Here is a 27,510-nt window from a genome sequence, read left to right as displayed (position 1 = left end):
CGTATTGACGTGTTTCATCTCATATCCATTTTAAAAGTACATTATACAAGAAGAAAACAATACCGATTGGATAGCTTGAAGAGCATATCTTGCAGTATCTAGCTCACGATGTCAGAGCTATTCAAGGATATCCCAGAGTTCGTAGAGGTAAGTCACCTCGAAGCTCTGTTACGAGATCATCTGATTTGAGCTAATGTTCATTGATTTGTGACATGGTACAGACGAACATTGGTGAATCAGTCACAGCTCGTACAGAGACATTGGGTATGTCCTCCTTCCCCATCTATATGCTATGCATTGCGGAAGACGGGTATCAGAGAGACTGGGTTGATGCTCATACTCATTTTTGTACATAGCTACGTTTCGTGAACTTGGTCCACCCGATTTATGTCAAGTTATAAAATCATCTGGATCCAAGACTGCTCAGAAGGATGTAAGTGACTGATGACACTCCTGATTGATTCAAGCTAATATCTAATGTCTGTCATATAGCTGGGATCATACCATTATTGGTAAGCTGAATCACAATGGACATCGAGCTTTCGTTCGGATAGCTTACGGAGTTCGATAATATAACAGTTCCGGTGTTGAAGCTTCCTCATCAGCTTCTCTAGCTGCTTATTTGAACTCATTACAATTTTCAGTAGAAGAAGATACAGCTTGGTTCGGGAAAGGTCACGGATGGAAAGTGCGAAGTGGGACTTATTGGTATGTCATCAGCTATCCGTCGAAAAGGGTAAGAACGTTAGCTGATTGAATCTCTCGAGATAGCTGTTTCAATGCCTTCTCCAGAGTGGATATGCGAGTGGACGTGAAAATTCCAGGTGGGGTGGATGCTTATGTGGTAGATCTAAGGGGTGATAAGTGAGTTCACTCTTTGGTCTTCTTTCTGGGTTTCACCCTTCCTAAAATTGCGTTACAAAGACAATATTCTAACATCATTACATGATCCCTTAGACACGCAGCCACACCAGAGTTATGGCAAGAAACATACCTATCTGCGTTACTTCGTGCGATAAGGTATGCGGACGATGCGTCATACCGTCTGGCAGGGTATAGGAAGTTAGATCCTATCACTACGCCAGAAGCTGAAGCGAGGTTTTTGAAAGCTGCTGAAGCGTTGTTCTTCAAAGGTGAGTGGATATGACTGACATGCAATTCTCATCATCCTGTCGATTGACTGAAGGCAGACATAATGTTGCTGAGCTGATGATATTATCGCGATACGTAGGATGGCAGCTTGGTTCCGATCCTGAAATCCAGGTAGCAACGGTAGTGACGAATCATCTTACTTCGGCTGTGTTGAAATATTTCCAAGATTCATTCAGATTAGATAGAGCTGCGAATCTTTTCGAGAGGATGATGGTGAATGAACCTGAAGTAGCGGCGCTGGTAGCTAGGAGTTATATCGGTATGAGTGAGTATGGGGTATTTAACAAAAGGCCTTCACTGACCATGACATCCCTCATTTCCCCCTATCAAATTTGAAACCGCTAATAACATTGAGTTGCTGATATCGACTCATCTCCTACGATATAGACGAAGAGATCAAAGCCGTCAAAACCATGCATTCCGCCTTATCGTCCAACCCTCAATCATACCCCATCTTGCACGCCCAGTGCGACTTCCTCTTATCCAAGGGCAAACCCGAATGGGCTCAACAAATAGCTCAACAAGCTGTCAACTCTGCTCCCAGCGAATTTATCACCTGGGCGAAATTGACCGAAACATATATAGAATTAGGACAATTCGATCAAGCTCTCTTAACGTTGAATTCGTGTCCTATGTTCACATTCAACGAGAGGGATTTACATCGTATGCCTACGCCTCTCAAGACTCATTTACCGGTGAAGAAGTTTATAGCGGAGAGTGGGATTCTGGATGAAGAGTCTGCTAGAGATAATGAGGTGGGTCGAGTTTTCCATTTTCTGCTAGTTATAGCCATGAAGAATGAAGAGTGCTGATGACAATATATAATGGATTTTGGATACAGGCCGACGTAGCTCTTATTCGATTACCTGCACCTGGCCTACGAGGGACATTCGCCAAAGCATATTCATTACTGACATTGTTAGTATCGAAAATTGGATGGGACGAATTGTTGAAAACTCGATCACAAGTATTCGTAATGGAAGAGGAATACAGACTGCACAAGACCAGTGCATCAGTGGAGATGAATGGATTTACGGCTGATGAGGATGCTTCTACGACTGGAGTCAGGGGCGGTTCTTCAGCTGGTGGAGGAGAACCTAACACACCCTCTGATATACCTACTATACGAATATCGACTGAGTCTACTCGAACGCCAAATGGTACGACCTTCCAACATCAGAAAAAAGAGAGTCAGAGTCAACCGATGGACACGGTTCTGGAAAAGCCTGAGATGGCGCAAGTTAACGATGAACCGAATAGTCCAATAGGGATGAAAGCGGATGATGTGTCTGAAGAAGGAGAGGAAGAAGAAGATGGAGATGGTAATGGGACGAATCAACCTCCTTCGGCATTTGCGAATAAGAGATTATGTGAGAGGTGGCTGGATAATCTGTTCTTGTAAGTGACTCATCATTCATGTTCCTATATGCGCTGACTGAAATAACAATGTCGTCTTGTTCTATAGAGTACTGTATGAGGTGAGTGGAAGGACGAACTGCCATTTCAAGTCCTTGTTCTGTGGTACTGATATTCTGGGACTTTATTAGGATCTTCGAGTATACACAATCTGGCGAGCCGAGATATCTCATTTCAAAACTCAACACATGTCGTACCGCAAGACTGGGACAGAATGGGAGATTCTCGGAGAACTTGCATCTAGATTACATCATAAGGAAGAAGCGAAAGATGCTTTCCAGAGATGCCTGGATAGTAAATTCTCTGCTAAAGCTTTAATCAAGTTGTTGGAGATGTACGCCACGGAAGGGGATTTGCAGAGAACTTTGAATGCTGCTATTAGATTGACGACATATCATCATAGGTGAGTCTGAAGAGATCCACAATCGCGATAAATCAAGTGGACTAAGCTGATGTGTACGATGGAATGTTATGTAGATGGTACATGGATGCGGCATACCCGTCGATGATTGCTCATTATCTGTTTAAGCTTGGTTTGATACATGGACATGCCAAGATCCAGTATACGCTTTTGAGTATGGTAAGTCGAGTCGCACACCTGACTGGGTCATGATATATTGTGAGAATGGAGATTGACTCATGGGATTGATTTCTTGTAGAACCTTCCCGTGGGGATATTCGAGATCATGCAAGGATACATGAAATACGGGGCGACTTTCAATGTGAGTTGAGATTTTTCACAATTCTGATACTTGATATTGAATGGACAACCTGCTGATCGTATAATGTCGTTGATTGATAGGTCGAAGGATCAGAGTTTTAGAGGTTGGCTGTGTATATATCTACATATCATATCATAGAAATGAGACGAAATGCAATGAAAAATGAAGAACACAGAATGAAAAGCATCGAATACATGGCAGCTGATATCTTGATCCTGCATTATATATGATTATGAAAGTGAACCACTAGAAACTACAAAAAGCTGATAGCCAACCAGTATATCCTCCTGCTTGTTGAGGTAGGTATGATGTTATTATGCTATATCTATCTGTCCAGTAAAACACCGTGTTGCAAGAAGTATCGACTTGACATGCTGCAATGTAATCTCTCTACTCCCTTAACCAAGCTTGACTTCTTGCTTTCTTCTCTGCATTCTTCTTCCTGAATCGTTCCTACATTTATGTACACAGTCCATATCAGCCTCGTCCATCATACACAATCCATCCAATAACAGACATAGACAGTATTTTTCATATTCACTTACCATATCTTTCTTTGTAATCTTCTTTTCACCCCCTTTCCCATCCTCCAAAGCCTTCCGTTTCTTTTCATTCTCCTGTTGTTTTTCCCTTTCCCACTGATCCACATCGAAATAATGATTGTTCATCCTTTTCGCCCTATTATATTCATCCAGATGACCCACAGTATACTCATAGTTGGACGCTGTGAATCTACCCGTACGTGAATTGAACATTGCTTTTTGCATTGTTGGATCTCCACCTGGTCCGGAGGAATCACCTCCGAATAAATGGGCTAGACCTGGATCTATCTCTGGTTGAGATGGGTCACCACCGAAGCCGAATCCATACACGTTGTCATTATCATTGGGACCTGGAGTAGTTGGAGGTTGTTCGGTAGGTAAAGGTGGTTGAGAGGAAGAGGAAGAGGGTTCTAGAGGATTGGTCCATGTTACTTCGCCTGTATCCTTGTTCCAGAAATACCAAGCTACAATCATCCAATGGGTATCAGCTAGACATTCATGTACATTAGAGTAGATGGAACACAGATCGACTGACCATTCTGTTCAGCTGCCCAGACAGCTTGCCAAGGTTGGTCTTGTTCTTTCTCGTTTCCTTCTTCTTCCTTGTCATCATCAATTTCATCTTCTACAGCTTTACACTTTTCCTTGGAGGTGGAAGACGATTGACCGGGCAATCTCTCACTTGATGGATCCCATTCTGCCTCTTCTTCGTCATCGTCACCTAGACTATCTATAGGTTGATCTTTCACTTTATCTACTTGAGTAGATGAAGATTCTGGAAGATCAGAGGTAGGTGGAGGTGTGGGTGTGGGAGATGCGGAGGTAGCATCTTCCACTGTGGCTTGTTTCGTTGGTGATGCGGGCATGATGATATTGCTGAAGATGTGTAATCAGTATTTACAGATGAGCCTAGGTGTTGATATGGACAGATTGTATATAACCAATATGAGGAGGGAGAGACATGTGAGTGAACTGGTCAGTGACGATATCTGGATGCTCATGTCCCAAATTTGATTCCGTCCTCGTCTCCACACAACTCCCATCTGCTGCAGTGCATATAACATAGAACGAGCAGTGTTCAACGAATAGTATATAGTATATACATATGGCATATACAGATTGATCTACAGTACAACATCGTACATACACACACATACCGAAGAGATGACCAATCTTTAATCGGAAATCTCAATAATCTCTGGTTGTACATTCTCCTTCAACGAATCTTCCAGGGGACTAGTAGATCTCCTTCTCTTACTTCTAGTCCCACCATCGGGTCGCGATCGCTTGGACGTATTTGACTGAGACGATTTGTTGGGATTGGTATTTTGCGATGATAATTTTCTTTGTCTGTCATACTCCATCTCATCTAAATGCTTTAAGAAACTCTCGTCCACATGAAAACTATCATCATCGAATGTGACCTCATTATCATCTTCATCGGGATCGCGATACTTCCTATTCCTGTTCACATTCTTCGCTCTGCCCACCGACGTTGCTTTTCCTTTTCCTGTTACTGCATTTTGATGCGAATTAGTTACATTATCAATTTGTCGGATCATCGATTCATCCAAGATCATAAAGTCATCTTCGTCTTCACCCTCCTCTGCATCGAAATCGTAAACATCATTACTCTTCAGATTTCTGATTTCAGATCCAGATCCAGAAGCTTTAGCAGTAACTTCATCTATCTGCCTTATAAAACTCTCATCCACATCCATATCATAATCAAATTCATCTTCATCTTGATCATTATAATCATCTAATCCCGTAAGTTTATCATTAGGTATATCATGGTATAGCTGTTGGACCTTCGTAGCAGCTGCTTTAGCTGCTGCTCTAGACTTTCTTGCTTTGGGTGTAGGTGCACTAGTCGAAGGTTCGATTGCTTCGATAGATTGTCTTCTCTTGACGCCCTTCGCTCTGATCGGGATTGGCTTGACCAACTGAGGGGATGAAGGTGGATCGAATAAGGGTATATCACTCGGCTGAGCAGTAGTTGGAGCAGGGAAATATCGTGTTCGGGAAGGTCCAACAGTAGGTATGATATCAGGAGATGGAATTCGAGGTTTAGGCTGAGATATTTTAGGGGGATTGAGATTGGCAGGCCGAGAGGAAGATGCTGATGCAGAAGCAGGGGGTTTCGGTCGTACTGCTGGAGGAGGTTTGACCTTTCGTTTAGGTATAGATCCATCTTGATCATTGTCCATTTGGCCCATCCTTCTCTTCAGATCATTGAGGAATTGTTCTTTTTGAATTGCTTCCAGGTGCTCAACGGAACTTTCAATGACTTGTGTGTTTTCTGGTGTTAGGAGTAAAGTATCTCTTAAACACTTTACGTTCTGACATACCAACTGGTATTTATACATTAAACGTCAGCATCATCCCTGTTATGGTCAATCTGACCACAAAAGCTGGACGTACCTTGCATCCTAGAGAAGTTTGACCTAGGACCAAACCATTTATCCTCCTATATTCCATCGCCTTCACGGTCCTCCTTCCATCACTCAACTCCAATTTCAGCATACTCCTAGGATAAGGTGGTACCTTCCCACTATCAACCTCGTTCTCATTTCCTTCCTCATCATCCATCCTTCTTATCAGTGTCTGTCCCGATAACACCTCTGAACGCTGTTCCATCGTATGCTGAATTTGGAATGCCGAATGACCGATCTCCGATACATGGTGGATCTGGAGTATAGTTGGTCGAGGGAAAAGTACGATCTCATGTAGCTCGGTTTGGGCTGGGGGGAAGGAACGCGAAAGTAAGGTGGATTGAGATAAGTCGGAATAGAGGAATTGGGTATGCTAGAAGTTTGTGTTGGACAATATGAGCTAAACACTATAGCATTGAGGAGGTGAGTGCAGCTTACCACTTCATCGATAGATACTTGTCTACCTGCATCCGTCAGAGCTTGTACGCATTCCCGTACCCATGCCTGGGATGCGAGCTTTAAATCAGCGTAAGACTCTAGGAAATTTGCTCAAAGATGACTTACCGGATCGACTTCTGGACACGGGTACGTCCTCCTGAGGAAGGCTACGATGGGCTGAATATCCATCATATCGAGCCTTCATCTGCCGGCTGCTGTATCATGCTACTCTTATACGCTCTCGGGCTCTTAGATCGGCTTGCTTGGGTTTGAGAAAGAGGGAAAGAAAGAAAGGAAATACAAAAGACAGACGCGAATTCGTAGTCGAGTGAGTGGGTTGACGTAATTTCGGACATCACATCACATCACCACGCGACGCACGGACCCACCCACCTTTGAGAGACAGGCCGAAAAGAAGGAAATCATCATCATCTCCAACATCATTCATCTTCTTCTTCATCACCTCTCATCTGTACCTTATCCCCTAAGCCTTCAATCAGTGTTGGCTCCATAAAGATGATCATCCGACATTCAACAAGAGCTCTGACGAGAGCCACACCACTGCGATCCTCCCTCTCGCAGCCTTTCGTCTTCCCGAGATCGATCGCTTCTCCTCTTCTCTCCACTCCTATACCCATCCGGTTCAACTCCAACACACCTAGACAACCATACAACCCACCTGAAATCAAGCCCAAGCCCACTCAGGAGAATACAACAGCCGGATCAGAAGAGAGCAGTCAAGGCAAGCCATTGAAAGGTAAGTCTCCTTTGCAATACATCCCTTATATATATATATATATGTATATATATATGTCTTCCATATAAGTCTTGTATCCTAATCACATCCCTCTCTTCTTGGTTCGTGCAATCACATAGAGAAAGTAGCTCAAGCTTGGTCTACCCCTACTCGATGGTATCCTATCCCTCTCGCACTCGGCGCATTGGTCCTGCTAGTCGTACAGTATCGTAAATCCACCAGAGGAGATATCGAAGTGGAGTATCAGAATGAGGAAGGTGCGGTGATTAGGAAGAATGGAAAGAGGGTGGATGGACCTTGGCAGGTGAGTTTGTGCATACTATAATACACTTAACATCTCAATATAATACAGGCCATACAGTGCTACAAGAAATCCCTTCTCTGTTTTCAGTTTCGATCACAGAATTACCAGCTAATGTGATATCGTTACTTTACAGGTCCGAGTCCTTGGTGCACTTCCCCTGCGATCATTATCCCAGCTATGGGGATACCTCAACGGCCTAGTCCTACCAGTATGGTTCCGACCTTTCGGTTTCAAGCTTTACGCTACTATTTTTGGATGTAATCTGGATGAAGTACCGAAAGATTTGAAAGAATACGAGAGTTTAGGTGATTTCTTTTACAGGGAGATGAAAGAGGGTCAGAGACCTGTTGCGGATGCTCCGATGGTGAGCTTGATCAATTTCAGCTTTCCCTCTTGCAAATACGCAGAATTGACCGCAGCTGACATTTCGGTTTGCGGTAATCTAGGTCTCTCCGGCAGACGGTCGAGTACTTCATTTCGGTGAGATCGTAGGATCTCGCGTAGAGCAAGTAAAAGGTATAACCTATTCTCTCGAAGCTCTTCTTGGATCTGACTCATCATTGCACGGAGAAGCCAAGTCTATCCCTAGAAAGGACAAGGAAGGAGGAGAAGTGGTAGATGATGAAAATTTCGCCAATATCAACGATATACCTTATTCCCTCGCTTCATTATTAGGTAAAGGAAGTGGATCGGAAAACGTAGAAGATAAATCTTTCGACGATTCGACTTTACCTAAAACCAATGAAAAGGAAGTTGATGCCTCTCATCCGACTCAAGGACACGAATTGGGACACGATGCGAGTGTCGCAGCTAGATTGGGAACTTCGGCTTTGGCCAATCAGACCAACTCTAAAGGTGAATTACCAAGATTAAACAATGAGAAAAACAAATTATATTTCATGGTGGTGTACTTGGCTCCTGGGGATTATCACAGGTTCCATTCACCTACTACATGGGTAGTTGAACGACGACGTCATTTCACCGGCGATCTATTTAGTGTCTCACCATATATTGCTAATCGGATGAAAGATTTGTTCGTATTGAATGAAAGAGTAGCTTTATTGGGTAGATGGAAATACGGTTTCTTCTCAATGGTTCCTGTAGGCGCTACCAATGTAGGATCAATCAAGATCAACTTCGATGAAACGCTTCGAACTAATACACGTAAAATCACTCATCCTCCTCATACCTATGCTGAGGCTGTATATTCCTCTGCGTCGATATTGAAAGGACAACCGTTATTGGCTGGAGAGGAGATGGGAGGATTCAAGTTGGGAAGTACGATCGTGATGGTCTTTGAAGCTCCGAGGAATTGGAAGTTCAATGTGGAAGCTGGGCAGAAGGTGAAGATGGGTCAGGAGCTGGGTATTTTGGAGGAAGAGAAGCAGTGAGGTGGCTCAGATGGGAATAGATGGTTGGGATGTTAGATGATGAATCAGAAGAAAGACCGGAACGGATTACAAGAAATTGAGTGGTATTGACGAGAAGCCGAATTTGGTGGGAAGAACGGAACAGGCGTTAAACTGTACGATGAAAGCGTTCAACACGAGACACATAAACCAAATCTGTGCAATGATAGAAGTAGATTCTATAATCAGTAGTCCAACCATGCAACACTCAACATGTATTTGTACATGACATGAATATGCATATGCACATACGTTACTCTACGTTCTGCACTACGATGGTGATTCTACCCTCTTCCCCAGTATCATCTCATCCACATTCAAGACGGCCGGTCTGTGCCCACAGCTTCCGTTCAATCTTCTCTACGGTTTGGTCTAGTCCGATCATATCTTCAACGCTTGAGGAGGTAAACTCAATTTACATAATCTAGCTACCATCGCACCTAGCTGAACGAGTGTTCCAACTCCTTCCAAGATCCTCATGTGAGTCCAGCCGATTTCCTATGGAAAGTGGAAAAAGAACCGAAAGCAGTCAGCACTAACCTTCGGACTAATCGCCCCATCTTACATCTATCGCTCCCTCTTCCTCCTCCTTCATCATCATTTTTGTTATATGATTACTCACCCTTATGAATTCCAATTTCATATACTCCTGCAACTCATCCATCGTCTTCGTAACCCTAAAAACCGAAACCACAATATCTACCGCCGAATAACCCTGATCCCATAAATCATTGATTCTAGCTAGTGCATCATCCACCGACCCATTCTGACAATCTTTGATCATTTGTCTAATTACAATTGGATGAGGTTGATCACATATCTTGAACACATTATCCTGAGAGACGAATCCGAATCCACTATAGGTCGACTGGAGGTTATTTATCGCTTGACGCATGTCTCCTTCGGCGGTGAAGATCAGAGCGGCAAGACCTTGATCATTGTATTTTACCTAGACAAACGACGAGTCACATAATGAGATTAGCATTCGATCATACAATCATATATTATCAAATTAAGGACGAAGGATGTTAGACAATGATCAGCCAATCGGTAGAACCTACTCACATCTTCCATTTGACAAATCTCTTTCAACCTCTTCAACACCTCTGCATCTCTCAATTTGGAATACCTCAATATCGCACATCTCGATTGGATAGGTTCTATAATTTTATTCGACATATTACATGCTAATGCGAATCGCGTGGTATTGGAATATATTTCCATAGTTCTTCGAAGAGCTTGTTGAGCTCCTGCTGTCATACTATAATGCCAGTGTCGTCAGCATGGTCTCTTGCAATCTACGGTCTACAGCATTCAGAAATGTAATGATGACCATAGGTGAAAGATCAACGAAGGGCGGAGAGTGAAACACCGACTCACGAATCAGCTTCATCCAGAATGATGATCTTATGTCTACCAGGAGGTAAAGTCACTTTTCTTTGAGCAAATGATTTAATCTTGTTTCGAACTACGTCTATACCCCTGTATCAATACCATACCAGACCAATGATCAGCAAATGACTACATCTTTGTATACAGTACATCCAATTTATGAGATAGATAACGTATATATTACTTTACTCACCTCTCATCAGAAGCGTTCAACTCCAATACACCTTCCTTATACGCATCGCCCAGAAGGGCATGGGCTAAACAATGTATAGATGTGGTTTTACCTATACCTGGCATACCCTATAACATTTACATCCATATCATTTTCAGCTGACGTTCATCTATCGTACAAATTCACAAATTCATATAATATATATGTAGATAGATGAAAAGAAAGATAGACATCAACTCACAGATATGATAATATGAGGTACATTCCCATCTTCAGCAATGACCTTCAACCTCTCTACAGTCTCTGTATTTCCTACTATATCATCCAACAATACGGGTCTGTATTTCTCGACCCTAATGACCCATCAAGAGAAAGTGTAGGTAAGACATCAGCTAGTGAACTTTTGTCCCCCCAACCCCGACCTGGTGTGGAAAAGCCAACTCACCATGGCATCTCATACCCCTCTGCATCGGTATGTTTGGCAGTGGCCGATACGGTCTCTTTCCCCTTTGCAGTGGTGGAAGATGAAGAGGCCATTTTGTGATTGTCTATATGTATACAATCATGAGATGAAAGTAAGGGAGAGGGAAGAACATTACTTGTGTGTAGATTATTTCTTCGATTCACTGACTGGATCCTGGACCTGGACGTGACGCGTACACTCACTCTCCTGCGCGATCGGAACAATCGTCTTCATCTTGTCTTGTCTCGCTGCTGTTCAGTACATTCATGCACTGCACACCGTACACGCTGCCTCTCATCGCCAGATCAAGATGCTCAATCAATATGGTCAACATAGCATGAGGTGGAATCGCATCTTATAAATCTATGAAATGGTAAAGCAAGGAACAAGTGACGACACTGTCATTAGAAGGAGTTTTACTATAAAGTGATATCATCAGTCGGTCGTATAAGAACTGGAAATATAAGTCAATTAAGAGTTGTGAACGACATTATGATTATAATGATTATTAGATTATTAGATTATAAACTACTCCTTCTTCTTCTTCCTATCTTTTCTTCATATCAATTACTCCCTAAATTATATACATCGTAGTATATCTCCTCTAAACCTAAGCTATAGCAATATTATTCCTCTTCCTTGTCATCCTCAACCCCGCCCACCCTTTCAGAGCCATCACCACGACGCTCCAGCAGAAGACCAAGCACGTAAGGGCGATCGTGAAATTCAGGAAAGCCATCATATCATCCCAGCCGGCTCTCATCGCAGCCCAAGCTATCTCCTCGTTACTCAACATGAAGACTATACCTCCAGCCGCATAGCCGAAAGAAGTGAGTACCTCGGTAGGTGGTCTGGAAGGTAGTGTCGATTCCACAGGTGGTCGGAGGAATAAGAAGAAATATGTCAAGAACCTGAATAACGATCCACCAGCTAGGAGGGTACCCCAGAGGGAATGAATAGATACTTGGAATACGTATTCTTGGTGATGAGCTGCCATAGCTAGACCAGTCTAAATGGTCAAAGGGGACAACTAGTCAGTCAACAAATTTGAAGATAAGCTGGATCGAAACACTCACTACTCCAATGACTAAAGCAGGTAAAGGATTGTAGCTGAAAGCATAAGTTGGTGGTTCATGTACGTCCCTTCTTCCTCCGGAAATGAACGATCCCATCACTTTCCGTACCCATCGAGATTCAAGTAAGATACCAGAAAGGCCGGCGAACCAGAACCTGTAAGCCGAACCATCAGCTCCTGCCAAGTGCGTTATCATCGATGAGACCAGACTCACATGACAGCGATGGAGATATGCTGAACCTGCTTGACGGTATAAGGATCATTAGGGTTTGATCCGAATCTCTCCATCCAAGTGTTGGTGATTCCGTAGGTGAAGATGACTGCACATTCAATCATTTCCGCTGTTACTCCAACACCTCCTGGTCGTTTATTCCACGCCCAACCTAAATCTGCGTATGCACCGAGATATCGAGCGAAAGTGAGGACACCGTACCTATATTCAATAGGACAGAAAGTCAGCTATAGGCAACAAGTCCTGATCTGTATATAAGCAGACCAAACTCACCAGAAGAAGATGGATCCTTTGATATAATGAGCAGCACAGGAATTGATCAAACCAGCTCGACACATGCCCTATGATAGAAAACAAACATTAGCAATTGTGCTTCCATATAGTACCATCTTTGCGACTTACAGTATATTCAACGAATTCAGTCAAAAACACCACATAAGCAAAGATGATCTGACTTCTCCTAACCCACGTCAAGACGATTTCTGCAGCTCTTTCAACGCCCGTTGATTTCTCCCTTGACCAGATAGGCTGTACGTGGTGTTCTTCATCATGTTCATCGCCATGTTCGTGTTCATGGTGGTCTTCTGCATGAGCGTCATATGCACCAGCAGTATTGAGGACTTTCGATTTTTGTGTGACGAAAGAGTTGTTCGAAGATGATGCACCGGGTGTTTCATGGAGAGTCCCCTCTGATCCAGTAGAATTTCGTGATGGAGGTGTCCATTGTCGGATGAGTAAAGAGGGTCTTTGAGGTTTACCGGAATTACTCAATGTTCTTGTAGGTAGATTTTCAATTTCATCAGGTTCATGATGCACCCTGTGGTGGTGGATTTCTTCATCTTCGTCATCATCACCAACAGCGAAAACAACTTGATTGACCTCTTGATCTTCATCATGTTCGTCACCTACTAATCCAACCATCTCGTACCTGTTTGCAGGCCATGATTCTTCGATTTTGCTATGTGAGGATAATACTTCATGTACGAAAGCCGACCAAGATCGATCATGCTGTTTGTAAAACTTCATGCACCTCTTGATTATCTCGAGCGAGTCGATGACGGTCAGACCGACCGATACGAGTAAAAGGATATTCGAGAGAAGTTCATGTACGGCTCCCTCATATCTACGATTATAAACCCAAAGTCAGCTTATGATCCGCAGTCTACCGACGGAAGGAAGATTGAATTACGTACCTATTCTCATGACCGGCTTTATATGCTTTACCTGCCAACCATCCTAATACAGCTACAACAAGGAATATAGCATTGGCGAAATAATGCGAAGGGTGATCGGCAGCCCTCAAGGCAAGTGCTATCGTCATCAACCATAAAAAAAGTCGAAGTCAGTTGACTTTGTACCAGATCTGACATCAGGCACAATCTACGATTACAAATCCCATTTGCCACTCGACCGAACTGACTGAATACTGAGGAATGTCTGATCGTACTCACAGATAGGTAACAGACCGAAATAAGCACCATAATACAACAAAGCATGAATTGCCATCAAATCTTTATGAGATGATACTTGCTGAGGGTCCCAAGATTCGTCAAATTCTTCACCGAAGATGGCAGTATCGTTATCTAACCTGAAATCGGCATCGAGGTAAGTGGGTGGGAAATGATGCCATCTATGTACAGATTCATCATCTAGTTTCTCCTTTGGGGCCGTGTGAGATCCGTGATCGTGAGCTGATGGTGGATGATCCGAATGTGAATGTGAGGGGGTGGAAGTGGCAGTGGAAGTCACAGCAGATGATGACGAAGGGGCTGAATCGGCAATGTCGCTCGTAGATGTTATAACAGCATGCGTATGCTCTTCTTCCTCGTCAACCGAACCTTCATCATCATCATCGCCATGCATCATTCCCATGTCCATATCCATCACATCATCATCATCATGACCTTCATGTCTTCCTAACAAAGCATGAGAGCCGACTAGCGGTGTAGCTGATGCATTTGCGAGAGAAGGAAGGACGATGGAGAGTAATACAGTTGAAATGAGAAAAGTCGTGACGGGCAAGGTCCGATTTCGTTTTTTGGATGATATCGATGTCACCATTTTTCTCAGGTTGGGTTCCAAGTGTGCTCGAGTGTCAGGATTGATTATTGATTATAGATTATAGGTTATCGGTGAGATATATATGTATCTAGATGTAAATGAAGAAGATGAGGAAGACGATGATATGGATACAAAGGATGCAAATGACGATCAGCAGTAACAAGTATGGTATTGATTATGTATATATATATGTGGTACACAAAAATGGTTACGTGTGTCTTCTTTTTATCATTGGGCTCGGTAGTGCTTACTAAGTTGACGATGACATGAGATGACCACGAACATTACATGCTGTTTCCCCCTCTTCCTCTCCTTGTCCCTTCCTTTGGATGCATTCCGGTCCATTCAATCCCAAAGGACCCTTTCCCCCCGCATTCCCATTTCCCATTCCCAAGTTGACTCGACTCTAGTCACCATCATTCACTTGTTGCGGCGTCCGAATGACTCAACATCCTCCTCCGTCTCGCTCTCGCTTTTGACCGTCATTAGCGTATTCTCTCCTGTCTTCGTAAGTGGTCCACCTCCACACTGTAAAAAGTAATTTTCTCAGACTTGCTGAGAATTGACTAGACGCTTGACCGCGGCGCCGGCGGGCATACTGTTAGAACCGTCCCAAGTGAATCGCGGAAAGTCCCGATTGCTTCGAAATTTAGTGGTGACGTAGGCCTTTTTTTTTCTTCTTTCTTCCTCCTTGTTTTTGCTGCTCTTTGCTTACTCGTACTAATCCCCCACTTGTTAGTCTAGGTACTAGTGAGGTACGATGCATGCCCCGTATCTCTTCGCGCTCTCCGGTGATGGGTTAAGATCCAGAAGAGCGATACCTGTAGACTCTTACTCTTGCAGCATTGCAACTGTGTCAGGTCTGTTATTGACATATCTCCGGCGTATAGGTCAAATGTACTGTATGGTCAAGCCACACTGTCCCTCGTTGTTCGGTTATCCCTAAGAGCCTATGTGTCGTCATCACAAAATCCTACCGAGACGACCCAGACTCATTTCACTGTGCCAAGCACAACCTAGAGAAGTCTCGAGTCCGTGGACTTTGAACATTATTTTCGGGTTGATTTTGATCGAAGGTGTTCGGATAAAAAGGCCTAAAACGTAAGACATGCTTGTTATTACGTGATGATCAATTAGTCATTTTCGCCCTTCCCACTCTTTTGGTCTTACAGTGAGTTGCTTCAACTTGATGTTGCGATGTATAGATGTATGCGCACAAGAGATATAAGATAGATGCATCTGGGATGTGTTCTGGTCAATGGGTCATAGGGATGACTGCTTCAATAGTCCGGTTGGAGGTAGACAAATATCTACGCTATACTTTCTGGTTTAGTCCTGTTGAGGTGAAACAATGGAAACACAATAATTGACTTGACATACGAGTACCTCGATCGCATTCCTCGTATCTATAGCTCCGTTATCGTCTTATGGCTTCATGATGACTAGGCAGCCCTTGTACAGTACAATCTGATGTACGCGAGTAGGATCAAGGCGACAGCATGAAATGCAGGTCCTGCTTTACCCTTCTCAGACTGGTCAGTAGTGTATCTCAATTAATCATCGTGCAAGAGATTCCAAAATAATGTATAAACAGATACAGTGACTTTCCGAGCGACTTTCTGCATTGATGGTCAGAAGCGGATCAGCCGAGAATATCCTGAGCTAGAATCCATCATCTTCGTACACCCCAAAGTTCTTATCTTTCAACTTGATACGCAATGGGGCTAACTAAGCATCCGATTCCAACTTTGGGTGAGAGTCGAGCAAATAGAGATTTTGTCGATTCGTGTCTATCCTTCATGCTTGACAACAAGCTTTCATCCACAAACGTGTATGCTATAGGGGTCCTTTGGATAGAAGTATCCCAGTGCATCACCTTTTCCTCTCTATCTTTTTTTCCCATCTCACTCGACACTCAACAAATACATATTCATAATTTAGACGTATGTATATTTTATTCCTATACCGCAATTACCACCTCGTATCCATCCATTCATCTTGATCTACATCTGCACGTACAATAATAAAGGTGGACAAACGGAGATCAACAGACAACTCCGTAATTTCCGCTCGCCTATCACTTTCGACCTTTTTCCAAAAAATCAAATTTGATCCCTTAAATTCCAAGTTAGCTTCCAAGCTGCCTTCGACACAGTGACGAGTGAGGTATCCATCCATCCAAACCCATAGAATAGCAGTCTATCCCATCACCCTTTATATCGTTATACATCTTGCATACATACTGTAACTTATTCCTCACCTTCTTCCTGTTATCATCACAGATTCCCATTACTAGCAAGGCCGACTTTACCTCCAGACCTACAATCTCAAAGGAGTAACTCGACCTCACTTCTCTTCTATCGGATCTCAAGATAAGCACTCCCTCCTCACTTCTTTCAAATTAAAAATCATTAGAACCTTGAACTTGCAATGATATAACCTATTGTGAAAGCTCAAGCAAATCGCCCAAGACGAACACAAACATAAGTCGAATAATCTACATCTGTACAGATATATCCCCTATCATATACCCTACCACATTAATCTCACCTTAACGTAATCTTCCATTCAACCCGTTCAAAATGGCTTCAGCAGCATACTCAACTATCAAGCTCTTTGCCGGTCAGTCCATATATAACCGCTGGCTTGTAACCTATGATAGTGGGGAGTAGTACTGATATAAATACGTATATGTGAATAGGCTCATCCCATCCGGAATTAGCTCATCTCATTGCCAAAAGACTTAGACTCCCATTAGCACGAGCGAATATCACTCAACCTCCCTCTGGAGAGACTAGGGTGACTATCACGGAGAGTGTGAGGGACTATGATGTATACATCCTGAATACTGTGAGTGAAGCATTAGATCATATAATGATAATGGGATGGTAGGGCTCACCGCCCGGCTGTGTGAACAGGGCGCAGGAGAAGTTAATACCCATTTGATGGAATTGTGTATCATGATTCATGCTTGCAAAGTGAGTAACATCTTCTAGTATTATCTCTTCAATGTAAAAAACGATTTGCTGATGTCATTTGGTCCGATTGCAGATCGCATCAGCGAAAAGAATCACCGCTATCATACCTCATTTCATGTATGCCCGACAAGATAAGAAGGATAAATCGAGAGCTCCCATCACTGCTAAGTTGGTTGCGAACATGTTGAGAGAAGCTGGATGTGATCATGTTATTGTGAGTTCCTCCGCACGCATTTAGCTGTGTTAGGGATATTAGCTTACAATGAGTGATGGATATGTGTAGACAATGGATTTGCACGCTTCTCAGATCCAAGGGTTCTTTGATGTTCCTGTCGATAAGTGAGTAGTGTTAAAAGGTGCCGAGGGATGAACAACGTTGACAAACCGTGTCACTCTAACTTCTTACTCTGTATTTAGCGTGGGTTCATCTCGTTATCTTATCGCTGTGAATCAACTCTGACATATTTCCACTTCTAGCTCTACGCCGAACCTTCTATGATCCAATATATGCGAGATCACATCGACGTGAAGAACTGTGTGATTGTTTCCCCTGATGCTGGTGGTGCTAAGCGGTGAGCATTAACACCACGTCTTTAATCGAGAACAAGCAAGCTGACATGCAATTGGTTTCACCTTCACAGAGCCACGTCAATTGCCGATCGACTCAATATAGATTTCGCCCTATTCCATAAAGAACGTAAGAAGGCAAACGAGGTATCACGAATGGTCCTGGTAGGAAGCGTCACAGGTAAAATAGCCGTCTTGGTCGATGATATGGCCGATACTTGCGGTACCCTGGGTTTAGCAGCAAGGAATCTGATCGAAGCTGGTGCAACGAAAGTCTATGCGTTTGCAACTCACGGTATATTGAGTGGACCAGCTATCAAAGTGATAAATGAATCAGGAATGGAAAAGTTGGTTATAACCAATACGATCCCTCAATCTGACAATTGTGAAAAGACAGATAAGATTGATGTGATTGACGTTTCGCACGTTTTGGCGGAAACTATTAGAAGGTCACACTTCGGTGAATCTGTCGTGAGTATAAATTCTCTTTGAACGAGGAGAAGAAGAAGAAGAAGGGTGTGATTTAGCTGATTGACTGGTGCGTGTCTTAGTCATACCTGTTCCACGAAGTACCTTATACGAATGGTATCGCATAAAACAAGCAGATTTCGCAATATCAGAGATGAGAGGAGGAGTTTGTCATCTAGTGTTAGGAAGAGGGTCATTGTTACTTTTTTTCTTTGTTAGATTTTGTACTGTACATAATCTTTCATCATTCCATCTATCCATGCTGTTTTTCTTCTTTTCCAACTCAATTTCAACCAACACACAAATCTAATCACATCCTTCTTACAACGCACACATCTTCCCACATAGAACCCAATCAATTGCCTTGATTTATGCAGAGACAGGAAATCAATGAAGATATGCATATCGATGAGAACGCTAATCACCTTGAAGCATACAGAGGTTTAACTTGGGCAGGTGGTCGAACAGAAGCAGAAGATGTGACCAGCATCGGTGTAACCCGAAATGGCAATACTCTGAAATTTTAGGTGGACACAGGATGAGGATGATGATCACGAGCAAGATAACTTAAAACTTACCCACAAAATTAGTCATCACTTTACAAAGCGTATAAAGCTTTACTATCAGATAGAGTAGTCAGCACCATCAAGCGTCTCTACTCTCACCAGCTCAACGATACATCGACTCGTTTTTCATCCGCTTAGCTTTTTCATATCCTAGCTCGGCCGTAGTCCAATCGCTCCCTCCGTCCATCCTTCCTCCTTCCTTTGACCCTCGATCACCCGCATCAACATCCCATACCATCCTTTCTACGAGTGCTACTTCTTCCGCTTCTCATCTTCTCATTATCTCAATTGACGTCAACATCATCAACGACAACAGTAGCATAGGGATCGCACCTGACTGATAACCGGATCTAGATATATAAAGGAAACGACATGTCACAGCAGTAGTAGTGACCATAATCACAACAACCATATACTATCGTATCTCACCTTATCATCATTGACTTTACTTGGCGTAAAGACTCTCGATCAATCAATATGCCAGTAGAACCTAAACCATCCACCACAGATAAGTCCTCTTCTTCAACGGCGACTGCAGCGGGAAGCGGAAGTGGAGGAGGTTCGAATGGTACGGGTACGGGTGGGAAGAAACGATCTCTCGCACCGAAGAGAGGAGCGATAGCATGCGTGAGATGTAAAGAATGGAAAGCGAAATGTGTACCTGCACCGCCTGGGACTAGTCCCGTACCAACTTGTACGAATTGTTTGACGGCTAAGAAGGAATGTGTGTATTTGGAGAGAACACCAAATGAGATTTTCTTATTGGAGTGAGTCCAGCTGTAGGACATCCCCACTCTGTAATCACCTTGACCAACGCGCAAGTCAGTTAATATCGTCGCTCTGCTCTTTATCAGATACGTCTCTCAACTCGAAGCGCGATGTGCAGCGTTGGAAGTGGAACTTCGCAAATCCAATCCTACTTCTTCATTCGCTTCGGATCATATTCAAATGCCAGCAGAAGCTAGATCAGCAGCAGTCAACAAGCTAAACCAAGTCTACCCTCCGACCACATCCACCTCTGCAACTGCACCTGCACCTGTGGCTGGACCCAGTACTGCACCAATACCTATCAATGGCAATCCCCAACAACCAGAGGTCAAAGTTGAAGAAGGACCTTCGAGCGTACGGTCAAATGGAAGTGGAAGTGGTGGGGCCGGACCGGAATTGACGGTAGACGGTGAAGAGGATGAAGAGGATCTGGCATTGGGTATAGGGATGTTGAGTCTCGGTGGGGGTGAGGAACCAGTTTATGTTGGGCCTAGTTCAGGTATCAATTGGGCGAGAGTTTGTGCAACGTGAGTACGACCTACTTCAGCTAGGTCATCGTATCACAAACAATCCGGTTCCCAGAGGATATCATTGCTCATAACTTCCTTAGTGCTCTTCGTCGACCGAGAGAAGCCACCCAGCCTCGATCCCATCTTTCTCGATTCTCCTACCTCGCCCCTCCCGAACTAGCCTCCGTGCAGTCCGCCCTCGAATACACCCTCCATCATCCTACTCCACCTTTACCCCCTCCGGCACTCGCATCGCATTACCTGGACCTGGTCTACCAACATATCCAAGCTAGGTATGGATGTTTCGATTGGATAGTAGTCAAGAACTGGCATGAGAATCGAGAGGCTATCTGTCAAGGAAGACCGCTCTGGGGTGTAGGTACGGGCAATGACGAGAGGAGAAACTTGGCGAGTTTCTTCTTGTGGTTATGTTATGGTTATGGAGCGAGATTGAGTGAGGATGAGAAATTGGAAGGGGCCGTTTCTCATGAGGTGAGTAGACTTTTAACAATATGCTGGTATGACGGAAGTGAATAGATTTTGTAACTGATCATCTGACACTCTCGCAGGTATACTACAACGCAGCCGTAGCTTGCTTATCAACTTTGACATCCCATCATTCCCTCGCTACCGTCCAGGCATTAGTATTGTTGATCATCTATGGACTTCGACATCCCACTGCGGAAGTGTCGGTCTGGCAAGTCGGAGGACTGGCGATGCGTACGGCAGTAGAACTGGGTATGCATAGACGATTGAGATCAAGGAGTGAGAGGGAAAAAGATCCTATAAGGTATGAAATGAGGAAAAGGGTATTTTGGGCAGTGTACACGCTGGATAGGTGAGTGTCAATTAATATTGTCATCAACACTCACATAACATTCGTTGACGTTTTTTGACCATCTCATAGGATGATGTCTGCTCAATTGGGTCGCCCGGCCGGTATTCAAGATCGTGATATCGATGTTGAATTGCCCTTAAATGTCGATGTGGACTTTTCAGACGCCAGGGCTTTATACCTCATGCAGAATCGTCAGATCGAGTTGATGGCTGGAAGAAGACCTGGTGATGAGTACAATAATGGATATGGACCTGTTTCCTCGGTGAGTAAATCACTTCCCTTCAGACGCAAGTCCGATGATTGCTGATGCCATTGGATCCATTAGATGACCTCGGCGATACATAATCAACGGTTGAATCAGCTGAAACAGATGATCACGTATGTCCATGTTTTCCATCCATCTATCTTGCCCAAGGACATGAACTGATGATTTGTCTTCAGCGATGCCATATATCGGTTGGATAGACCCTTACGACCCAGAGACCCCGATGCAAAAACGGGAGAACCAGAAAGACAATCGTATGATGAGGTCGATGAATTACTCCGACGACTCGATCAATGGCGAGCATGTACACCGCAACCCAAAGAAGGTATACCCATGTTACCGCAAGAGACATGGGAACTGATGTACCATGATGTGAGCGTTCCGACTCCTTCCCTTATTCATAAGCAGAAAGCTGACATGTTACAACTCAGTGCGTTCAATTGCTGCTAAGACCTATAGTAGCAAGTTGTAAAGCTGCTGGACGATATGTCAACCTATGTCTTGATTCAGCTGCTGCACTGTGCGAGGTGAGCATCTCTACATTCCCTTCTCTCGATTTATCTAAGCTCACTGAGTCGTTCTAGACACAATACAATTACCTTCAACCACCTGTCGTTCAATCCAAATTGTCCACTTGGCGATTTTACCGTCTCTTTTTAGCTGGTCTAACATTATTACACATCATCACGACGTTTCATCCATACTTGTCCGAGAACGATCGTCAGAAAGCCGATAGTGCCATACGGAAATGTCAGAGTGTTTTGGGAGTGTTTGGATCAAAGTTCAAAGCTGCCTCAAGACATGAAGGTTTATTTAGGGAATTAGTATCAGCTTGGGAGAATGGGATGACCAACAACTCGTCATCCTCTCTAGCATCTTCTCAGACTATGAAGATCAACGATAGTGGTAGTCCGTTGATACCTGGACCTGGACCTGGACTGGCCGGGATAGGTATAGAAGGTACAGCTGAAGAGATGATTGCTAGATTATTTGATCTCGGTCCTTCCCCACCTACTCTGAATAATCTCAACGATCATATGAATATCTCCAGTACGACTTACTTACCTAATCATAATCAACCACAATCGATTGGATCACTTTCAACACCTGGATTGACCGATTCGTTGAACGCCCCTACTACAAATAGTACATCGAGCATACCGAATTATAATCACAACCAATTCGGATATCCACCTCCGAATCATACTTTACTTCATACTTCATACACTAGTCCTAATCCGTCCAACACGACTCATAACACTGGCGGTCTGAGCTTGAATGGTTTGGATAATATACATGGTGAAGGGCATATGTCCCAACTAGCTGGGCAATTTGGTCATGGTCAGAATCAGACGATGGGTGGTCTGCAGAGTACGGACGATTGGGCGAGCATGTTGGGTGAAATGGGAGGAGGAGCAAAAGATGATTTCTTTTCGTAACTTTGTTGTCTTTCCTACCTGGTTGTGTGTACTGTAGAACTGATACTGATATTGTGTTTGGTAGGTTGATGTCTTCATTCGGTTTAGAACCATCCACTCAAACTCCTTTGGTAACGAACGAAACCTCAGATCCGATATTCGATTTTATCAATTCACCTCCTATTTCCACCACCAACTTGTGCCAACAACAGCAACAACAAGCACAGCAGCAGCATACGATGTTTCCTGGAAGTGGGAATATAGGTAATACGTGGGATAGCACGCAATTAGGGGTAGGAGCGGACGTTAGAAGGGATAGTAATTTGGGGATGAGTGATTGGGCAGGATGGTTTGATGGGTTGCATAATACCCATCAGGGAGGACAAGGACAAGGAGGAGGTGGGAATTGGGGAGGGGGAGGGGCGTGATGACGATCTTTTGAATCCATAGTATAGTAGTTGAATCATCATGCTCGTATATGTATGAATGTATGAATGTATGTAATGATATGGTATGTCACGTGAGTCGAGTTAACCGAAGCTAAGGGATGTTCTCAGACTGCGAAGTAGATACCACTATGTGGATTCACAACAACATTACAAAGGCTGTGGTACAAGTGATAAGATCTTTTAATCTTTTTTCCTGTACTATCGACAATTACCACCTATACTAGGCTATCCTATAACCAAGACGAGATCAATCAGCGGGGCTCGTGATTCCGACAATCACATTCACATTCACATTCCGAGATACGTCGACATCGTGCATTCACTATCACCAACATTTAACAACTGCAAGTGACAGTGGAAGTTCTGAATTTGTATAATTCAATATGGCGTAAGTCCAAGTGACGTTATAAATGAACATACAAATCATGTGTGCATCTGCTGATATGAACGGTCTTGTTGGTTGTTGGTTGTTCGTTGTTCATGATATCAGATCGACTTGGGATATAATCTCCTCGGTACTGTTTCTAGGTATATTCCTAGGCGTGGTATGTGAGTACCATCATCATCCTTTTTATCTGCCATCTATCACATCAACTACAAAGATATACACGTACGATACAGTCCCCTCAGATTTCAATGAATGTGCAAGTCCAATTATAAAGGAACTATCCAACTAATATCAAACCCTTTTTAATCTTCGATCTACAACCAACAGTCCTAGCTATGAAATTCTCCCATCTCTTAAACACCTCGACCACCTCCGCCCAAACCTCGCTCCAATCCCAGGGAATAACCTACCAACAAGGTAAGATGAGTATCAAGACTGATCGAGCTGCTCCGACACGGGACGAATATATCTTGAATACTCAGGCGGCGTTTGAGAGAGGTGGGAAAATGATGAAAGCTCATAAGGATGCGTTTTCATTTAAGAAAGGCGGAGGAGGAGGAGGATCAGGGAGTGGAGATGATCATGCTAGTGCTAGTGGGGCTGATTCAAAGTGAGTCTGATTGTACTGGTTACGACATTGATATACTGTCGAACAGAGTCTGAAGGAATGGAAGTACTCATTTTCTTTCTTGCCTCACCGTCGTTCTCGATTGGAGTGTGAGTGTCAATGAGTACAAGCTGATCTTCTTCTTATTTTGATTATATAGCGATAGGAAAGGTTTCAGAAGGACAAAGAAACTTGCTTAGATCTCGTTTCGTCTCGATTTTCTGATAAGTGATGAGAAGAGAAATTATCGTATTTGTGGAAAGACAAACTATGGACAAGAAGAAGAAGAATCTTATGTGAACATATATATGCGAGAGAGGGTCCATGTCTAGATATGAAACTGTGGATTTTCAAAATAACACGAGTAGACAGAAAGGGTCAAATTAAACGTGAAGAAGATACAACCGGATTCATGCATATGCACATGATTATCAAAGAATACAAGTGATACTATCTTTGATATTTCTACTCTTTCTACTCGACTTCATTGCTTATTTGATCACTTCGCTTCACTTCCTCTTCCTACTTCCCCCTCCTCCTCCAGTTGCATTCCCACCTCCCGTCCCAGTGACATTCTTATTCCCTACTTTCCCTGCTCCACCTTTCCCCAAGCCCACTTTCGGTCTGCAAATATTGCACCACCATTTACCTTGAGGTGGAGATTCGAGTCCTAGACAAGTGAGGTGGAACCATTCCAAGGGACATTCTTCGTTCTATTTGACACACACACACAAAAAAAAATCAGATGTCAGTGTGGATTCACGAGATAAAGACAAGAGCTCAAACTCACTTCGCAGCCTATCATTTGACCGTATGATACTTGATTACAATAACAATACCTAGGCTCGTTCCTAAACATCCCCCCATTAAGTAAGTGATTAGTCGCTTGGGATCTGGGATTAAAGAAGAAGGAAACCGACTCACGGATCAGCAGGTATATTAAATTGTTCCTGTCCTATCCCCTCTCCAAGCACAACAGCCGGTTCTTCTTCAACTATAACAGTTCCTTTCTTACCCTTCTTCTTCTTCCGTTTATTCTGCCTTGCACCACCACCTCCCAGACCCAATACCATCCCTTCCTCGTCTTCCACCTTCGGATCAGGTAAAGCATTCGCGTTCGCGTTGGTATCTCCAGCCAAATTCAGTGCACCATCGACGTTGTTAGATGGTAATGTGGATGTACGAAGTCCAAGGAGGATAGAAGCTTCTTGAGCTGTTAATGCAGAGTCTAAAGCTCGAATATGACGGTCGATCTAATCCAAACAGCATAGACATCAGTATAGCAACCTTCCAGATTCAGAGCTCATGGTGAGATCAAGGTTGAAATGATACTTACAGCGTTATAGGCTCCTACGGCAACTGCTACTTTCTCTTCGGCAGTTCGAACTACTTCTCTCGATAGTCTGGCGATCTCTGATAAGTGGGCGTGAGGTCCATCAGGGCGTTTTCGCTTTTTATCGGTAGAAGTGGTTTCATCCGGAAATTGTTCGTCGCTTGAGTGCCTGACCGTTGGACCAGCAGGCTGACTAGAGAGTCCAGTCGATTCTGCATGGGGGAACTGCAACCGTTGAGGGACAGTCTGTTGTTCTTGTCCTTCCATGTTGTCATCTTCGTTTTTCTCCACATTCCCATTCCCATTCCCATTTTGTCCGTGAGATTGAGCTTGAACAGGAATCACCAATCCACCTTGACCATCCGGTAGAGGTATACCTTCCGTAACTTGTTTACCATCTATCAAATCCTTATCTTCTAGCTTCTCCTGTTCAGCTTCTTTCTCATGTTCGCCTGGTGCCATTTCGGCTAGCGTATCTTTCATCTCTACATCTTCTTCCTTGTCCTCTGAATTGACGATTGTTGGATCCTCATCATTTCGGATCTCGATCGTTTCTACCTCTTCTTCTTCTTCTTCCTCTTCGTCTGCCTTCTCTTGCTCTTCTGCACCTTCAACGGTATCCACTACGCCATTCTTATTTTGTTCAAGTTGTTTCTCCAACTCCAGTCGTTCAGTTATATAATGTCTTGTCAACTGATGTAATCTTTCAATTTGTGCTGTTCCCCTTCAACCGTCAGCTCAAATGTGTATCACTCTCCATCTAATAGTAAGATGACTCATCAGAACTCACCTGTACAACCATCATCCAACTCCCTCAACAACCTGAAATTCCTATGTAACTCCAAAGGTAACTGCTCTACTATCTCATAATGATCAACAGCGAAATCCTGCCATGCTTCGAGCTCAGCTTCGGCAGCTTCCTCTGCTGTTACTTCGCCAACGTCTTTCTTATCCTTTTTTTCTTCCTGCTGAACGTGATTCTCTACGGGGACATGAGTTGGAGCGATCGGTGAAGATGGAGCGAGAGGATCAGGTGAACTTTCTTCATGTTGGATTTCACGTTTGGATCGTGATCTTTTCAAAGTACTTGATGAGCCTGATGGTCTGGATTTTCTCGCTGGCGTTGATGTTGATCCCGACAAGGATTTACGAGGGGGCATGGTGGTTGTCTTCGTATAATTATGTATCGTCATAACACGAACATTACTTACTGTGCTCGTATATATAGCTCAACTGAACATCCCATCAGCAACAGCACGCGCAGAATGACCCTCCACCCGCATTGTTAGGTGAGCGGTAGTATCCCCCTCGTCTTTAGGCACCTTGAGTGCCACGTGGTCTCAGGCGGTTTCAGGGGTGAAGTGATCCGGGGTTTGTTTACATCCCACCCACAGTCTAAAACCTGAAACAGGGTGGACTATCTGTTGTTTGTGATCATCAACAACAACATGGAAATTGCACGTCGGTTGGGACTGTTCACGAATCCACAAAACATCGTCATTCATCCTCTTCATGTTCGAGACTTTCCGTACGAGTATGAAAGATGTTCTGGCAAGCTAGAAGCCATATGGACTGACAAGATGGTATGGAAAGGATATGCATGTGTGAGCACGAGTCAGAGGATGCAAGCGGTGCTGTTGAATGCATGTCCATGTCCATCGTCATCTGAAGATCTGTGCTTTCCATGTTCATGTTGTGTTTTAGCACGGATTAAAGTGTGAATTGCAACCCCTTTAGCACGCATTTTGCGAAACAACCCCCCTTCCCATCTTTTCATTTGACATCC

The 27,510-nt window shown here is 43.7% G+C and overlaps 10 protein-coding genes across 10 annotated transcripts; 5 read left to right on the top strand and 5 right to left on the bottom strand.

The window, feature by feature from the left end:
* Positions 1-108: 108 nt before the first annotated feature.
* On the top strand, positions 109-3,391 carry V865_000340 (uncharacterized protein; the record flags this gene model as incomplete). Its single annotated transcript, XM_066224171.1, has 15 exons — positions 109-147; positions 222-264; positions 357-433; positions 493-512; positions 580-708; positions 772-864; positions 958-1,133; positions 1,232-1,417; positions 1,540-1,907; positions 1,994-2,550; positions 2,618-2,630; positions 2,700-2,971; positions 3,046-3,148; positions 3,228-3,290; positions 3,371-3,391. The coding sequence occupies 15 exons, from the start codon at positions 109-111 to the stop codon at positions 3,389-3,391; spliced, it is 2,160 nt and encodes a 719-aa protein (XP_066080268.1).
* Positions 3,392-3,680: 289 nt separating this feature from the next.
* V865_000339 (uncharacterized protein) lies at positions 3,681-4,698 on the bottom strand (the record flags this gene model as incomplete). Its single annotated transcript, XM_066224170.1, has 3 exons — positions 3,681-3,743; positions 3,836-4,296; positions 4,368-4,698. 3 exons carry the CDS (start codon positions 4,696-4,698, stop codon positions 3,681-3,683), a joined length of 855 nt encoding a protein of 284 aa, XP_066080267.1.
* A 309-nt stretch (positions 4,699-5,007) lies between these two features.
* V865_000338 (uncharacterized protein) lies at positions 5,008-6,897 on the bottom strand (the record flags this gene model as incomplete). The annotated part of the gene is made up of 4 exons (XM_066224169.1): positions 5,008-6,186; positions 6,257-6,640; positions 6,706-6,771; positions 6,832-6,897. The coding sequence occupies 4 exons, from the start codon at positions 6,895-6,897 to the stop codon at positions 5,008-5,010; spliced, it is 1,695 nt and encodes a 564-aa protein (XP_066080266.1).
* A 324-nt stretch (positions 6,898-7,221) lies between these two features.
* On the top strand, positions 7,222-9,157 carry V865_000337 (phosphatidylserine decarboxylase; the record flags this gene model as incomplete). Its single annotated transcript, XM_066224168.1, has 4 exons — positions 7,222-7,462; positions 7,582-7,766; positions 7,900-8,130; positions 8,213-9,157. 4 exons carry the CDS (start codon positions 7,222-7,224, stop codon positions 9,155-9,157), a joined length of 1,602 nt encoding a protein of 533 aa, XP_066080265.1.
* Positions 9,158-9,556: 399 nt separating this feature from the next.
* On the bottom strand, positions 9,557-11,276 carry V865_000336 (uncharacterized protein; the record flags this gene model as incomplete). The annotated part of the gene is made up of 7 exons (XM_066224167.1): positions 9,557-9,673; positions 9,798-10,124; positions 10,241-10,436; positions 10,556-10,657; positions 10,761-10,867; positions 10,981-11,092; positions 11,185-11,276. 7 exons carry the CDS (start codon positions 11,274-11,276, stop codon positions 9,557-9,559), a joined length of 1,053 nt encoding a protein of 350 aa, XP_066080264.1.
* Positions 11,277-11,812: 536 nt separating this feature from the next.
* On the bottom strand, positions 11,813-14,570 carry V865_000335 (uncharacterized protein; the record flags this gene model as incomplete). The annotated part of the gene is made up of 7 exons (XM_066224166.1): positions 11,813-12,211; positions 12,279-12,432; positions 12,492-12,710; positions 12,783-12,850; positions 12,912-13,632; positions 13,703-13,820; positions 13,961-14,570. The coding sequence occupies 7 exons, from the start codon at positions 14,568-14,570 to the stop codon at positions 11,813-11,815; spliced, it is 2,289 nt and encodes a 762-aa protein (XP_066080263.1).
* Positions 14,571-17,152: 2,582 nt separating this feature from the next.
* Positions 17,153-18,711, top strand: V865_000334 (uncharacterized protein; the record flags this gene model as incomplete). The annotated part of the gene is made up of 8 exons (XM_066224165.1): positions 17,153-17,192; positions 17,272-17,420; positions 17,489-17,548; positions 17,622-17,762; positions 17,832-17,879; positions 18,026-18,120; positions 18,190-18,586; positions 18,667-18,711. 8 exons carry the CDS (start codon positions 17,153-17,155, stop codon positions 18,709-18,711), a joined length of 975 nt encoding a protein of 324 aa, XP_066080262.1.
* A 915-nt stretch (positions 18,712-19,626) lies between these two features.
* V865_000333 (uncharacterized protein) lies at positions 19,627-23,375 on the top strand (the record flags this gene model as incomplete). Its single annotated transcript, XM_066224164.1, has 10 exons — positions 19,627-19,916; positions 20,004-20,444; positions 20,528-20,918; positions 20,996-21,264; positions 21,334-21,526; positions 21,590-21,642; positions 21,706-21,901; positions 21,961-22,056; positions 22,114-22,964; positions 23,033-23,375. 10 exons carry the CDS (start codon positions 19,627-19,629, stop codon positions 23,373-23,375), a joined length of 3,123 nt encoding a protein of 1,040 aa, XP_066080261.1.
* A 446-nt stretch (positions 23,376-23,821) lies between these two features.
* On the top strand, positions 23,822-24,591 carry V865_000332 (uncharacterized protein; the record flags this gene model as incomplete). Its single annotated transcript, XM_066224163.1, has 3 exons — positions 23,822-23,945; positions 24,112-24,394; positions 24,552-24,591. 3 exons carry the CDS (start codon positions 23,822-23,824, stop codon positions 24,589-24,591), a joined length of 447 nt encoding a protein of 148 aa, XP_066080260.1.
* A 309-nt stretch (positions 24,592-24,900) lies between these two features.
* Positions 24,901-26,884, bottom strand: V865_000331 (uncharacterized protein; the record flags this gene model as incomplete). Its single annotated transcript, XM_066224162.1, has 6 exons — positions 24,901-25,104; positions 25,182-25,242; positions 25,316-25,644; positions 25,728-26,009; positions 26,061-26,440; positions 26,515-26,884. 6 exons carry the CDS (start codon positions 26,882-26,884, stop codon positions 24,901-24,903), a joined length of 1,626 nt encoding a protein of 541 aa, XP_066080259.1.
* Between the last annotated feature and the right edge of the window lie 626 nt (positions 26,885-27,510).

This window comes from Kwoniella europaea, chromosome 1 (genome assembly GCF_036810445.1).
Source record: "Kwoniella europaea PYCC6329 chromosome 1, complete sequence".
In the NCBI taxonomy this organism is placed as follows: Eukaryota; Fungi; Basidiomycota; class Tremellomycetes; order Tremellales; family Cryptococcaceae; genus Kwoniella; species Kwoniella europaea.
The sequence above is the reverse complement of the archived record's forward strand: the minus strand, read 5'-3'. Positions and strand labels throughout refer to the sequence as shown.